At 41.1% G+C, this 14,195-nt stretch overlaps 2 protein-coding genes across 2 annotated transcripts in view; one reads left to right on the forward strand and one right to left on the reverse strand.

The window, feature by feature from the left end:
- The window catches only part of LOC310691042 (olfactory receptor 14A16-like), a 242,514-nt gene that overhangs the window by 139,339 nt on the left and 88,980 nt on the right, over positions 1–14,195 (reverse strand). The window lies entirely within an intron of this gene.
- LOC310691641 (olfactory receptor 5V1-like) lies at positions 2,986–3,945 on the forward strand (the record flags this gene model as incomplete). Its single annotated transcript, XM_083471501.1, has 1 exon — positions 2,986–3,945. The coding sequence occupies one exon, from the start codon at positions 2,986–2,988 to the stop codon at positions 3,943–3,945; it is 960 nt and encodes a 319-aa protein (XP_083327627.1).

Consider the following 14,195-nt stretch of genomic DNA (forward strand, 5'->3'; position numbering starts at 1 on the left):
TCTATCCAAATTCATCCTTCTGGCACCCTATTGCAGTGAACTCTACCTGCAGGGGGGAAAAGGCCTAGTGTAAGATGGGTAAAAAAACTGCACAAGACAACATTATGGGATTTAAAAATTGGCCACAACTTTGTTCATTCCAGATGTAGGTAGGCTTTGGCTGAAGCATTGGGCGTATATCCATTCTCAGCCCCATGTTTGGGGCAAGGGGCTGACACTTGAGCAGAGTCAAACTTGGAGTGGAAGGACCACCTCAAGGAATCCCTGCCTCCCTAGACGTGAGTGTTACATTTGTGGAGCCTCCCAATCCTTTGTCAATTGCCCCAGAGGCTTGTCCTTCAAGGTATTCCCATATTTTTATTAAGGTCAGCATTGTTCTTGATTTATGAAAAGACAGCTACTCTTGCTAACACAGAGAAGAAGAAGAAGAGTTTGGATTTGATATCCCGTCTTTCACTCCCTTTAAGGAGTCTCAAAGCGGCTAACATTCTCCTTTCCCTTCCTCCCCCACAACAAACACTCTGTGTGGTGAGTGGGGCTGAGAGACTTCAGAGAAGTGTGACTAGCCCAAGGTCACCCAGCAGCTGCATGTGGAGGAGCGGAGACGCGAACCCGGTTCCCCAGATTACGAGACTACCGCTCTTAACCACTACACCACACTGGCTCTCAAGGAGGTTCTCTCAAGGAAATGTACTGTTTCTCTTCTCTTTGTAAATGCATTTTTGTGTGCGTGTGTGTTTATAATCTTATAGAGGAACATACAATGAACATAAACATCAAGTATTCCTTACAAAGTAATGCAACATTAGGTACAATTGTGGCTATACAATTCAAGATTTATTTATTTTTTGAAACATACATGACCTTTCTGTATGATTTAGTTAAGATGCAATTAACTAGCTAAAGCTCTTTGAAAAACCTCTGGCAGTCTTGCCTTGGTGGAAAAGCACTTGGGGTAGAAATCCCCAAAGGCATTATTGCATATATATGAAAGGAAACCGTGAAATCCACAAGCAACCCACACTGAATGCTCCCAACAGGGAGAAGGCTCATCTCACAGGTAAGGAAATGAATGTGTTATGGATGGGAGAACAAAATTTAGTGGAACACATCATTAGTTTGTATTGAAGAAATGCAATCAAAATGAATAAAGGTATGGCACCAGTTGTGATATAGTCAACTATAGAATGACTCTCTACTGACCTCTAACATACTATGAATTTTCATCTGCATGTAAGTGAATGAGAACTCATTCGGAGCCAACAGCTCAACTGAAGTTAGTTGCACTTAATACCTATTGATATTTATATTAAGTCATGAATAACTTGACCCAGTGGTTTCAATTGACATAGAAAGTGCAACCTTACAGATAACTACTTAGAAGTCTATCTCAATTAGTTTAATAATGCTCACTCAGAGACAACTTTCTACAGGTATGCAGCCATAGTGTGGCACTGACACAAAGCATTTTAAAGGATAATGAGGAACAATTATTTAATAAAATGTCACACATTAGTGGTAATCCATGGAATTTCACATTCTGAACTTTTGTCCACATCTGTTGTTGTTGTTATTGTTGTTTACGTTGCATGTGTATATCATCTTCTTTGTGTTTGGATTTCCACATATGGGAAAGCAAATATTTGCACAATAGATTAGAATTAGTTTTTGTGTGCTGCAAATGAATTTGTCCATGTATTCTATATGTCCTTACATGATTGTTTAATTATAAGATAGCCAGAGGTTTGAAGCAGGTAACAGTAGATTGAATAGAAATATGAAAAATCAGATTAGAAATCCCCTAAGAAGAGTTAACATATACCGGTAATAATTGACAATCCAACTAACCGTGCATTTGTTGAATTTCATCCTTTAAAAGCTATTGTGTATAAGAGAGAGTGCTTCTAAATGACATAGTGAATTTAATTGATGGACTCAGTGGCTACCAGATTACGCCTATGGTTTTGTTTAGGGTTTTCAGAAGAGGACATGTTAAATGTAGGTGTATTTAAACATATGTCATACATATGTCAGGGATCCCAAGCCTAATTAGGATTTCCCATCTGTGAACACTCAAGTGTCTAAATATTTGGGTATGTTGTCAATGTTTGAACAATTGACACAGAAAGCAACTGGTTAGCTCAATTGGTTAGAGTCTGGTGCTGATAGCACCCTGGTTGCAGGTTTGATCTCTATATGTGACAGCTGCATATTCCTGCTTTGCAGAAGAGGGGGTTGAACTAGATCAGCCTTTCTCAACCTGTGGGTTCCCAGATGTTGTTGAACTACAACCCCCATCACCCCTAGCTAGCAAGGCCAGAGTTCAGGGATGATGGGAGCTGTAGTCCAACAACATCTGGTGACCCACAGGTTGAGAACCGCTAAACTAGATGATCCTCAATGGCTCCTTCCAATTCTGTAATGTGGCTTTCCACACCACACCCCATCAAAAGAAAATGTGAATAAAGAAATGTATATTAGGGGGAAATGTGCATAGAAATGAATATATTAATGAAAACAACATATGTGAATGTATTATATTAGGGAATGTTGCTTGCAGAAATTAGGAGGAATATGCAGGTAAACAACTTTGAATTTTCATGTGTGTGTGTGTGTTTTTTTAATGCCAGCTGCAAAATTGTGGTGAACTGAACTCAAGCCTGGGAAAAACAACAACAGAGAAAGTTAGAAAGTGGATAGGTTGACGTTTGTCTCTCTCTGTCACCTAATAGTAAAAATGTGTGGGGACATGCAATGAAGCTGCAAGCTACAAGGTGTAGAACAGACAAATGCTAGTACTCCTTCAAAGGCAAACCACAGAATCCATTGTCACAAGAGACAGTGATTGTCAGCTACTTAAATACAGAATCATAGCATTATGTAGTTGTGAGGGACCCTTGAATGATTTTAAAAAGGTTTTAGACAAAGACTATCAGTTTCTCCTTGCCTCAACAGCTATGTTCTCCTTCCACTGTTTAAAGCAGTATGCCTATGAATGCCAGTCTCTTGGAATCAGATATTCAGGCAAAAAACCAATCAGAGCTTTCAGAATTCATCATCCTTGGCTTTAAAAATCTGCAGGAGGTACACTTCTTGCTGTTCAGTGGATTCTTGATCATCTATTTATTCACTGTGCTGTGGAATACCTTCATCATCACCATGGCCATAGTGGACCAGAGGCTCAGAACTCCCATGTATTTCTTCCTTGGAAACCTCTCCTGTCTTGACATCTGCTACATCACTACTACCATCCCCCAAATGTTGCATCTCCTTCTGACAGAAAGTAGCACCATCTCCTACACAGGCTGTGTGCTCCAGCTGTTTTTCTTCTTTTCCTTTGTCGGCATTGAATGCCTTCTTTTAGCAGTAATGGCTTTTGACCGCTATGTAGCCATCTGCAACCCACTGCGCTATTCATTGATTATCAAAAGGAATGTTTGCCTGCAGCTGGCTACTGCCTCCTGGGTGGGTGGTTTTCTCAACTCTGCTGTACACACCTATTTTGCCTTTCAGTTACCCTTCTGTGGAGACAACCGCCTAGATGCTTTCTATTGTGACATTCCACCATTGCTGAAATTGTCATGTGGGGACATTTCCCTCAACCAAATGCTCTTGTTAACCATTGGGTTGTTCATAGCTTGGACACCAATGTTCTGTATCCTTCTCTCATATGTGTACATAATTTCAAGTGTTTTGAAAATACGATCAACAGAAGGGAGGCAAAAGGCTTTCTCTACCTGCTCTTCTCATCTTACAGTGGTTCTTCTGTTCTATGGTAGTTGCATCTTCACCTATTTGAGGCCTGTTCCCACAGAGTCATCGGTGAATACAAAGCTGATCCCACTTATGTATAGCATATTGACGCCCTTGTTGAATCCCATTATATATACATTTCGCAACAAAGATGTGAAGAAAGCTTGGCTAAACATAATGGGGAAGATGTGAATATTGTACACAACATAATGTTACAAGCTGTACCTTAACAGAATCAGAAATGAGATTTAATTCATATGATACTAATATACTCATTTATATTATTTTTCAGCCACAAGCTTTTCAATGTACTTTACTTTTTTATCATAGCACATTTCTTAAGACAAATATCAAATCAATAGTTGTCAAGTTTACCTGTGTTCTCCTCCATTCCAATGATTTTGTTGTTTCTCTGCATGTATGTATGTATGTATGTATATGTATATTAGACAGACACTTGTGTGGGCCCATTCTCCTGAAACGGTGTGGAAGACTATGATATTATTGTGATGTCTTCATTATATATTTATTTATACTATGTTTACATTTCCCCATCCTTCAGTATTTACAACAAAACCTTTATTGCATTAGCATACAGCCATAGCAAAGTAAGACAATACAAAAAAAAATAATGCTAGAGACAAGCAACCAAGCAAAATTCAAGGCGATATTGCTGGCGTAATGACATTTAAATTACCCTAAGACAATAATGCAAAGATTTAGTTGCCAGCGCCAAAAATCTAATATGCGGATATATATAAAGCATAAAATGGCCCCAAAACAAGCTCGGCACATTGAGTTTAAAAAAAAAAGTAATAAAAAGAATTAAAACAGGTCCAGGTCTAGGACACACTACCCTGTCAGAGTAGCCCTGAGTTTCAGAGCCTGCACTATGAAGATTGCCACCCCACATGAAATTTGGGGATTTGCGTCCACAAGAAGCGATTTCAAACAGTCTTCCTTAGACGTAATGGTGGGCGGGATCAAGAGGAGGAGCTTAGATCTTATTGGCTCATAAATAGGGCAGTAGAAGAAGAAATGTATGAAGTCCTCTACTTCATTCATTGTGCATGGACATAGACGCTGAGTAATAGGGGTCTTAGAGTAAATCCCCTGGAGGAAGGCCGTGGGTATAGAATGGAAACGGGCCATAGTGAACGCTCTTCTCAAATTGGGCTCTGTCAGTTCTATCAAGTAGTTGGCAAGTGATCTTACCACTTTCACTTTAGGGAGCCACATGGAGAGGCGGGCTGAGGTGGACTGTGCCCGGTCCATGGCCTCGTCTCTTGTAAGAATCCAGGCCCAGATTTTATGTTGGTCCCAAGATGACAGCGTGTCGAGATCTGAGAGGGAGTAGCGTGCAGTAATAGTCTCCATGGCCTTGGACCATTTGTTGCTATGAGAACAAGTTAAAAAGGCTTGCCTGGCTAGTAGGGAACCTGGGGCATTGATTAATTTACAATAAAAACTAATAATTCTAATGTGGGCTCTCGCAACAATGGAGGGGAGGCCCAATTCTGTTCTTAACTGTGCAGCAACCGAGCCCTCGGGGAGGCCCAGTATCTTTCGTGCAAAAGAGTTTTGCAGAATCTCCAGCCGTTGTAGTGTTTTTAAATTCCACCCCCAGATTTCAACCCCATACAGTAACATCGGGAGGACTTTACTGATAAATGCTTTTCTGATTGGTGGAACCAACTGGCCGCCTTTTGCATAGAAGAATTTCTCCAAGGCTTTGATGGTTCTACGGGCAGCCAGGATGGTCATATTTAGGTGAGCTGACCAGCTAAGCCCATGCTGAAAAATGATTCCCAAATACTTGAATGCTGAACAATATTCAATATAGTGGCCCTCAAAGTTCCAGAATGACTTCCGAGTTTTCGTACCAAAAGTAACAATTTTGGTTTTGGCGAAATTGATTTTGAGGGAGTTGGTATCACAGTATGTCATGAGCCCTCTGAGCATGTTGTTTAAGCCCTGCTTGGTTAATGACAATATCACCATGTCGTCCACATAGAGTAATATGGGGATCTTGAGCTGTTGTAAGGAGGGGGCATATTGATTTAGGGCCTTCATAGTTGTAACGATGTCATTGATATAGAAATTAAATAGAAAAGGGGCCAAGAGGCAGCCCTGTTTGACCCCTTTATTCAGAGGGAAAGAATCAGAAAGAGCTCCCAGAGGGCCGAATTTTACTCTGGCCGATATGTCATTATGAATTTCCATAAGAAGGAAGAGGAGTCTCTTATCTATGTTGGTGTAACTAAGCTTCAGTACCTTCAGTATTTATGCGTTCCTCTCAAGCATATTGAAATAATCTGGTTCCACTATGAGTCAATTGTAACCCACTTCAGTCTGTCCCTTACACAAAACGGGATTTGCCCCGCCTCTGCTATTTCTCCCCTGACCCTTCCAGTCAGCCTTCTTTCCTCCAAGACAAAAGACCCTATTTTGGTGCAGAGAAAAATGCATGAGGCCCTGGTGGGCTCAGTTATTTCTCTAAGTGAAGTTCAAAGGGAACTCAAACGTTAAAGGAAAAGAAGTTAGGGACAAGCATGCCCTCTGAAATAGAATGTAAACATGGAACATGTGCAGAGGAGTGCAACCAAGATGACCAAGGGTCTGGAAACCAAGACTTATGAGGAGCCAGGGGTGTTGTGGGGGGTGCCAGTGGGGCCATGGCCCTGGGTTAAGATTTTTGAGGGGACATAAAGCAGTTGCCCCTGGCAGGTGCCCCTAGCACGGCCCAGCCCAGCACTCCTCTCCCGGCATCAGATGAACCAATGCTCATGGAGAGGAGCACCGGGCAGGGCTGTTCTCCCGTCTTTCAGTAACAGGAAGGATTTGAAGAGGCAAGCATGGTGACAACTTCTGTGTAGGAGAAGTCACAGGGTGCTTGAATTTGCGCTGTTAGATACGTTTACTTAGGTTTGCTTTTGGGCATGGCCAGCTCAGAGCGCAAGTCTGGAGGGGGTGCCAGCTGCCTACCCACCAGAAATATGTGTGTGTGTGTGTGTGTTTAGTGCACCTCAGGAGCTACTATGTTTTGTCAATAAAGAAATAAACTATTAGCTGTTGGTCATTCTTAGGCTGTGTGTGCCTGAGGCACCAGACATGAAATTACCTATCCTGCTGTTTTAAGGATGAAGATGATGTTATGTAAAAAAAATTTTAAAAAAATGTCCAGTAGCAATATAGAGACCAACTAAGTTTGTTCTTGGTATAAGCTTTCATGTGCATGCACACGTCTTCAGATACACTGATTCAGAAGTCACCAGACCCTTATATATAGTCAATCACCCATCTCCTTCTACCCTCCTGAGAAAAGCCCCACCCCACCCTCCCACTATATATAAGGGTCTGGTGACTTTTGTTTCAGTGTATCTGAAGAAGTGTTGGTTGGTTGATTTAAATTAAGAGTGCTATATAAATGTACTAAATACATAAATAAATACAATCCTGGCTATCAAGTATTTTGCATTCATTAGTCATTTTAATGTACTCAAATGATAAACATACTACTACCTATAGCAATTCTTTCAGATAGAACACTACAAAAAAAAGAAAGAAAAGAAAACCTTAGCCAATACTAAGCAAGTGGTACACTCCTTCTGAAGGAGCAGGTACATAGCTTGGGCGTGGAGTGTCTTATATGGGCTTGGGCTGGTGGCCCAGCTATGTCCCTATCTGAACAGGGATAGCCTGACTTCTGTTGTCTATGCTCTGGTATCTTCTAGGTTGGATTACTCCACCACGTTATACATATGGCCATCTTTGAAGACAATTCGGAAGTTTCAGCTGGTGCAGAATTCGGAGGCCAGGGTGCTCACCAGGGCAAGACAGTTGGGGCATATTTCACCAACCCTAGCTCCACTGCACTGCCTGCCTGCCAAGGCTCTATCAAAGCTTCAGGGAATTATGATCCCTCCCCCGATGGCAGTCAAAAGGCAAATAACCGAAAGAGTTCTTACCATATAATTTATTCATTATTCATAGAGAGAGACAAACAATGCTGTCTTTACAACAATGGTGTTGCTCCAACTGAGCTGCTCCTCCCTCTCTTCCTAGCAACAGCATTTCCCCTTAAGGTGGCCGTCAGGGGCTAATTGTCTCTGAGCCCTTCATTCTTCTACTTTCAATGCACATTGAGTTCTGGGAGAAGGGGGGTCAGAAATGCTCTCCAGTGATAATGTGTCAGCTGGCTGCTCTGGTTGTGTCACCCCCTTCTCTTCTCCCAACTTCCCCCCAACTCTTCTGTTCACCTGTCTCTGAGCTGTGACCTTCCTCAAACCACTGCTGTAATTCAATACTGCCTTCTTCTTCTCTGGAAGAAGAAGAAGAAGAAGAAGAAGAAGAGTTTGGATTTGATATCCCGCCTTTCTTTTTTTTTTTTTTTATAAAATTTTTATTGGTTTTGCAACATTTTTAAGAAAAACAAACAAACATTAAAAATGACAAACATACACGTATAGTTTCAAACATATTTTCATAAACCTCTTTTCTTGGACTTCCCCATACCCCCCCTCTCTGCATCCCAATGTCCGTAGTTCAACTAGCAACTCCCAATTGTTACTTTCCAATCTCAATCATCTTAGTCCTCTTTTATAGTCTAACCTTATATCCCTGTACCCCTTTGTCTCTGAAAACCACGACATTTTAGCATTCATTAAGTTTATAGTAGTCCTTAAGGTAGCTTTTAAATTTTCTCCATTCTTCTTCCACCGTCTCTTTTCGTTGGTCACGGATTCTGCCTGTCATCTCGGCCAGTGTCATATAGTCCATCACTTTCATCTGCCATTCTTCCAAAGTGGGTAAATCTTGTGTCTTCCAATACTTTGCGATGAGTATTCTTGCTGCTGTTGTGGCATACATGAAAAAAGCTCTATCTTTCTTTGTCACCAGTTGGCCGACAATGCCCAAGAGAAAGGCCTCTGGTTTTTTAGGAAAGGTACATTTAAGTACCTTTTTCATTTCATTATAGATCGTTTCCCAGAAGGCCTTAATCTTCGGGCATGTCCACCAAAGGTGATAAAAGGTACCTTCAGTCTCTTTACACTTCCAACATTTGTTATCGGGCAAATGATAGATTTTTGCCAGCTTGACTGGGGTCATGTACCACCTGTATACCATTTTCATAATATTTTCCTTTAAGGCATTACATGCCGTAAATTTTATACCGGTGTTCCATAACCATTCCCAGTCAGCTGACATAATATTGTGTCCAACATCCTGAGCCCACTTAATCATTGCCGATTTAACTGTTTCATCCTGTGTGTTCCATTTCAACAACAAGTTGTACATTCTAGATAAATTCTTAGTGTTGGGTTCTAACAGTTCAGTTTCTAATTTTGATTTTTCCACCTGGAAACCGACTTTCCTGTCCTGTTTAAAAAATTCCATTATTTGGCGGTATTGGAACCAATTTTCTACTTTATGCTTCAATTTCTCCTGACTTTGTAGTTTGAACTTATCTCCATCCTGTTCTAAAATTTCCCAATACTTCGGCCATCCGACCTCCATATTGAGTTTCTTCACTGCTTTAGCCTCCACTGGCGACACCCATCTAGGGGTTTTGTTTTCCAATAAATCTTTATATCTTATCCAAACATTAAACAATGCTTTTCTGACAATGTGATTTTTAAAGGCACTGTTAACTTTACCATACCAAAGATATGCATGCCAACCAAAAGTGTTATTGAAACCTTCCAGATCCAAGATGTCCGTGTTCTCGAGGAGCATCCATTCTTTGAGCCAGCAAAAAGCTGCTGCCTCATAGTACAATTTTAGGTCCGGCAGGGCAAAACCCCCTCTTTCCTTAACATCTGTCAATATTTTAAATTTAATTCGGGGCTTTTTGCCCTGCCAGACAAATTTCGAGATATCTTTGTGCCACCTCTTAAAACATTCCATCTTATCAATAATCTGCAAGGTCTGAAACAAAAATAACATTCTAGGCAATACATTCATTTTAATTACTGCAATTCGGCCTAACATTGACAGTTTCAAATTTGACCATATTTCTAAGTCTTTCTTGATTTCTGACCAGCATTTTTCATAGTTGTCCTTATACAAATTCTGATTTTTAGATGTTAAATAAACCCCTAGGTATTTTACCTTCTTGACCACAGTCAAACCTGTTTCCTCTTGAAATTTCTCCTTTTCCATATCTGTTAGGTTTTTCCCTAAAACTTTGGTTTTTTGCTTGTTCAACTTAAATCCAGCTACCTGGCCAAACTGTTGTATTATTTCTAAAACCCTTTTCGTACTAGTGTTTGGCTCTTGCAAAGTCAATACTAGGTCATCTGCGAACGCTCTTAACTTATAATGTTTAGCTCCGACCTGCACACCTTTGACCTGCTGGTCATTTCTTATCATATTCAGCAACACCTCCAGAACTGAAATAAAAAGTAATGGGGAAATCGGGCACCCCTGTCGTGTTCCTTTTTCTATCTTAAGTTCCTCAGTCACAACATTGTTTACAATCAGTTTGGCTTTTTGTTCAGAGTATATTGCAGCCATACCATTCTCAAAGCCCTGACCTACCCCCATCCCATGAAGATTCTTCCTCATAAAACTCCAAGAGATATTATCAAAGGCCTTCTCCGCATCCACAAAGATCAATACTGCCTTGGTGTTTATATTCACCTCTAACTTCTCCAAAATATCTATTACATTCCTTACATTATCTGCTAGGTGTCTTTTAGGGAGAAAGCCTGCTTGGTCTTTATGGATCTTCTCCATCAAAACTCTTTTAAATCTTTTTGCCAAAATGTCTGCAAAAATTTTGTAATCCACATTAAGCAGGGATATTGGGCGGTAGTTCTTGAGTTGGGTCTTTTCAGTCTCTGACTTTGGTATGAGTGAAATATATGCCTCTTTCCACGATTCAGGTGCCTTTTTTCCCTCAAGGATCTCGTTACAAACTTCTCTTAATGGTTGAGTCAACCATTCCTTCAGCGATTTGTAGTATCTGGAAGTCAGTCCATCTGGTCCTGGAGATTTGCCCAGTTGCATATTCTGAATGGCAGCCTCTATCTCTTGTTCTGAGATTCTCTGGTTCAAGTCCATCTTACTTTGATGAGAGATGTTTTGTAGTCCATATTTTCCGAGGAATTTGTCTATATCTTCTTCATTTTGCGGGCCTTGGGTATAAAGTTTTTTAAAATAGCTTAAAAAGCAATTTCTAATTTCATTGGGTTTGGATATGTTCTTTCCATCCACCTCTAGGCTTGTAACTGTATTTAGTTTCTGCCTTTTCTTCAATTGCCATGCCAAAAGTTTGCCACATTTATTTGCTGATTCAAAAGTCTTTTGCTTCATTTGCCTTATCTTCCATTCAATCTCTTGGTTCATCAATTCCATATATTGTGTTTGGTATAATTTAATCTCTCTTAAAATGTCCTGAGACTTTGGTTTTGTTCTTAATTTCCTCTCTCCTTCCTTTATCATTTCCAGAATCTTCTCTTTTTTCTCATTTTGTTTTTTCCTCTTTATTGAGTTTTGTTGAATCAAAAATCCTCTCATCACCGCTTTACTTGCGTCCCAGATCACTCTTTTCTCCACGTCGGTCCTCAAATTTATTTCAAAATAGTCTTTTAGGGTCTTTTGGGCCTTCGTGAGAATCTCCTTATCTCGAAAGAGGGTGTCATTCATTCTCCATCTAAATTGACCAGTTATTGTGAGTTTCATCTCCATCTTCACGGCGTTATGGTCGGAGCAAGTTTTTGGGCAGATTTCCACTTTCTTGATCTTCGGAGCCATTCCACTAGTAACCCAGATTTGATCGATTCTGGTCCAGGTCATCATTGCTTGGGAGAAAAAGGTTCCCTCTCTCTCCAGAGGGTTCCTTGTTCTCCAGATATCTATCAAGTCCATATTTTCAGTCATTTCGAAAAAAGTCTTAGGGAGTCTCCCTTCCTTGGTGACTGTAAGTCTTTGTGCCTTGTCCATATTAGTGGAGACCACGCCATTCATGTCTCCCATAATTATCATATTGTAGTCCAGATAGTCCATCAAAGTTTCATGAAGTCTCTTAAAGAAGTCGGATTTGCCTTCATTTGGTGCATAAATTCCAACAACTAAGAATTTTTCTCCTTGTACTTGTATCTCCACAGCCAGATATCTCCCTTGTTCATCTTTGAATATCATTTTTGGAGCCCATTTCTCCTTCACATATATTACAACTCCTCTCTTCTTAACCTTGTCTGATGAAATAAATTCTTGTCCTAGCCTTTTATTTGAAAGTAATCTCCTGTGGGCTCTGGTTATGTGAGTTTCTTGTAAGCATATCAAGTCCAATTGTTCTCTATTCAATATATGAAATACTTGTCTTCTCTTCAAAGGCCCATTGAGCCCATTACAATTCCAACTGAGGAATTGCAGAGCCATCTTGTTATTTTTCTAAGGCTCCTCCAACAGCTCCAAGTTGTTGCTCTTCTTCTGATGGTAGTGGTTTTTGTCCAAACGAGAGATTCAAGATATCCAATGCTCTCCTCTGTTCTGCAAGTACGTCAACAGTCCCCTTCTGTAAGTCCTCCTGGTATCTTGCCAAAAATTTGTCTTTATCTTGAATTGTCTTTATTTTCACCTTGTTTCCCTTAAAGTCAAATGACAGCCCTTGTGGGAATTCCCACCTGAAACGAATAGCGTTTTTCTTTAATAAAAGGGCTAAGTCCTTGTAGAAGTTTCTTAAGTCCAGAAAATATTTTGGGATGTCTTTAAAGATCTGTGCAGCTGAGTTTCCAATCTGCAAGGCCTTTTCAAAGTGTAGTCCCAATATTTTGTCTCTTTCCTCCTTGGATCTGAGTGTAATCAAGCAGTCTCTCGGAGTCTTTCTGTTTTGCTTCTTACCCAATCTAAAGGCAGTCGTAATTTTGAATTCGTCTTCCTGGAGTTCCCAACAATCCACAAACTCCTGTGTCAAGTATTCCACAAGGTTGTCTCCTTCATTCTCCGGGATCAATCTTATTTTTAAATTTCTCTCTTTCCTCTGTAGCTCCCACAAGGCCAAGGTTGCATCATGCTCATAAACCTTCTTGGCGATCGGCTCTAATTTCTCCTGTGTCTCTCCCGCAGTAGCTTTGGCGTCTTCCGCAATTTGACGCGTAGTGGCGTTTTCCTCCACCAATTTATTTATAGATTCTGTATTCTGGTTTAATCTTGCTGAAATTTCTGCTAATTTTAGTGTATTCTCTGAAGTCTGTTTTGTCAGAGACTCCAGAGTTTGGTTTATCTTAAGCAAGGCATCTGTCACAGCTTCCATAGAGACGGCTGCTCCTTTGTCTTGTCCTGTTGATGCTGTTGTTCCTGTTGATCCAACTGTTGCGCCTGAAATTGAGCCTCTTTTCTTTGCCTGTAACTGTTGCAGCTGTTGTTGTTGTTGTTGCTTGGTCTTGGCCCTTGTGACTATCTCTTCTTGTGTGCCACTCATGTCAAGGTCAGTTCCCACGGGATTTATTCTCCCTTGGAAAATTCCACTGTCTTAGGCCGTGCCGGGCTTCACTTTGTCCTCTAGAGGGAGCAAATCAAAATGGCCATAGAGCAAAGTTTCCAAGTATAGAGACAAAGGAGACTGTCCCAAATGTCCAAAATATAAAAAGGGAGATTAACCCAGTCAAAAGTCTAAAAGCTTGTTGCTTCAAATTGCCACAGTTGCCCTATTTATGCTACTTCTTGTTGTATTGTACAGTAGCCAGGCACTGTGGAAACTTTGTATCAGAGTATCACTTCACAGGAAAAAGTCAGTTCAGTGTACTAAGAAGGCAGACCGTTTCATGCTTTCAAATAAGTGAGACAGCAGAGGTTTTTTACTTCCAACAAATCTTGCAGTTATTGCTCAAATTCACCTCCCCTCTGCCCTGCTAGCTAGAGGGGAGATCAAAGGGTCGGAATGTCCGGTTAAGCTGATCAAAGAGCTGGTTTAAACGGATGCAGGTTTAGAGCTCCGTTGCTTTCACTTTCATGCAGTCGGGGGGAGGCAGACTTCCTTTGTTTAGATCTCCCCCGTTTTTAGCCCAATTTTTAAAATTTGAAAAGTCCCGATTATATTTCAGCTCTTACTCACGGGGATTCAGTCCAGATTTTCTTTTCAGGAAGGAATCGGCGCTCTCCGCTTATGGCGACGCGGCTTCACTTCGCAGGCTGGGTAGCGACTCTCAGCACCGCGCTCACTCCCGATGTCGATCCGTAGCCTTTAAAAAGGCTCTTTCACGGTACCGGGGGGCGCAAAGGTGCCCACCGAGTCTCCTTGTTCTCAGGCTTCAGCGCCTGGGATTTTAGGGGTCCCCCGCTTGCCGTAGCGGGTAAGACCCGAACTTGCGAAGCAGTCCTTCTCCGGAGCTCGGAGCTAGGACCGCCATTAAGCGCTGGCACCGACCGGAAGTCCCCTTGATATCCCGCCTTTCACTCCCCTTCAGGAGTCTCAAAGCGGCTAACAATCTCCTTTC

This window comes from Podarcis liolepis, assembly GCF_965112155.1.
Source record: "Podarcis liolepis genome assembly, chromosome: 13".
Taxonomy (NCBI): Eukaryota; Metazoa; Chordata; class Lepidosauria; order Squamata; family Lacertidae; genus Podarcis; species Podarcis liolepis.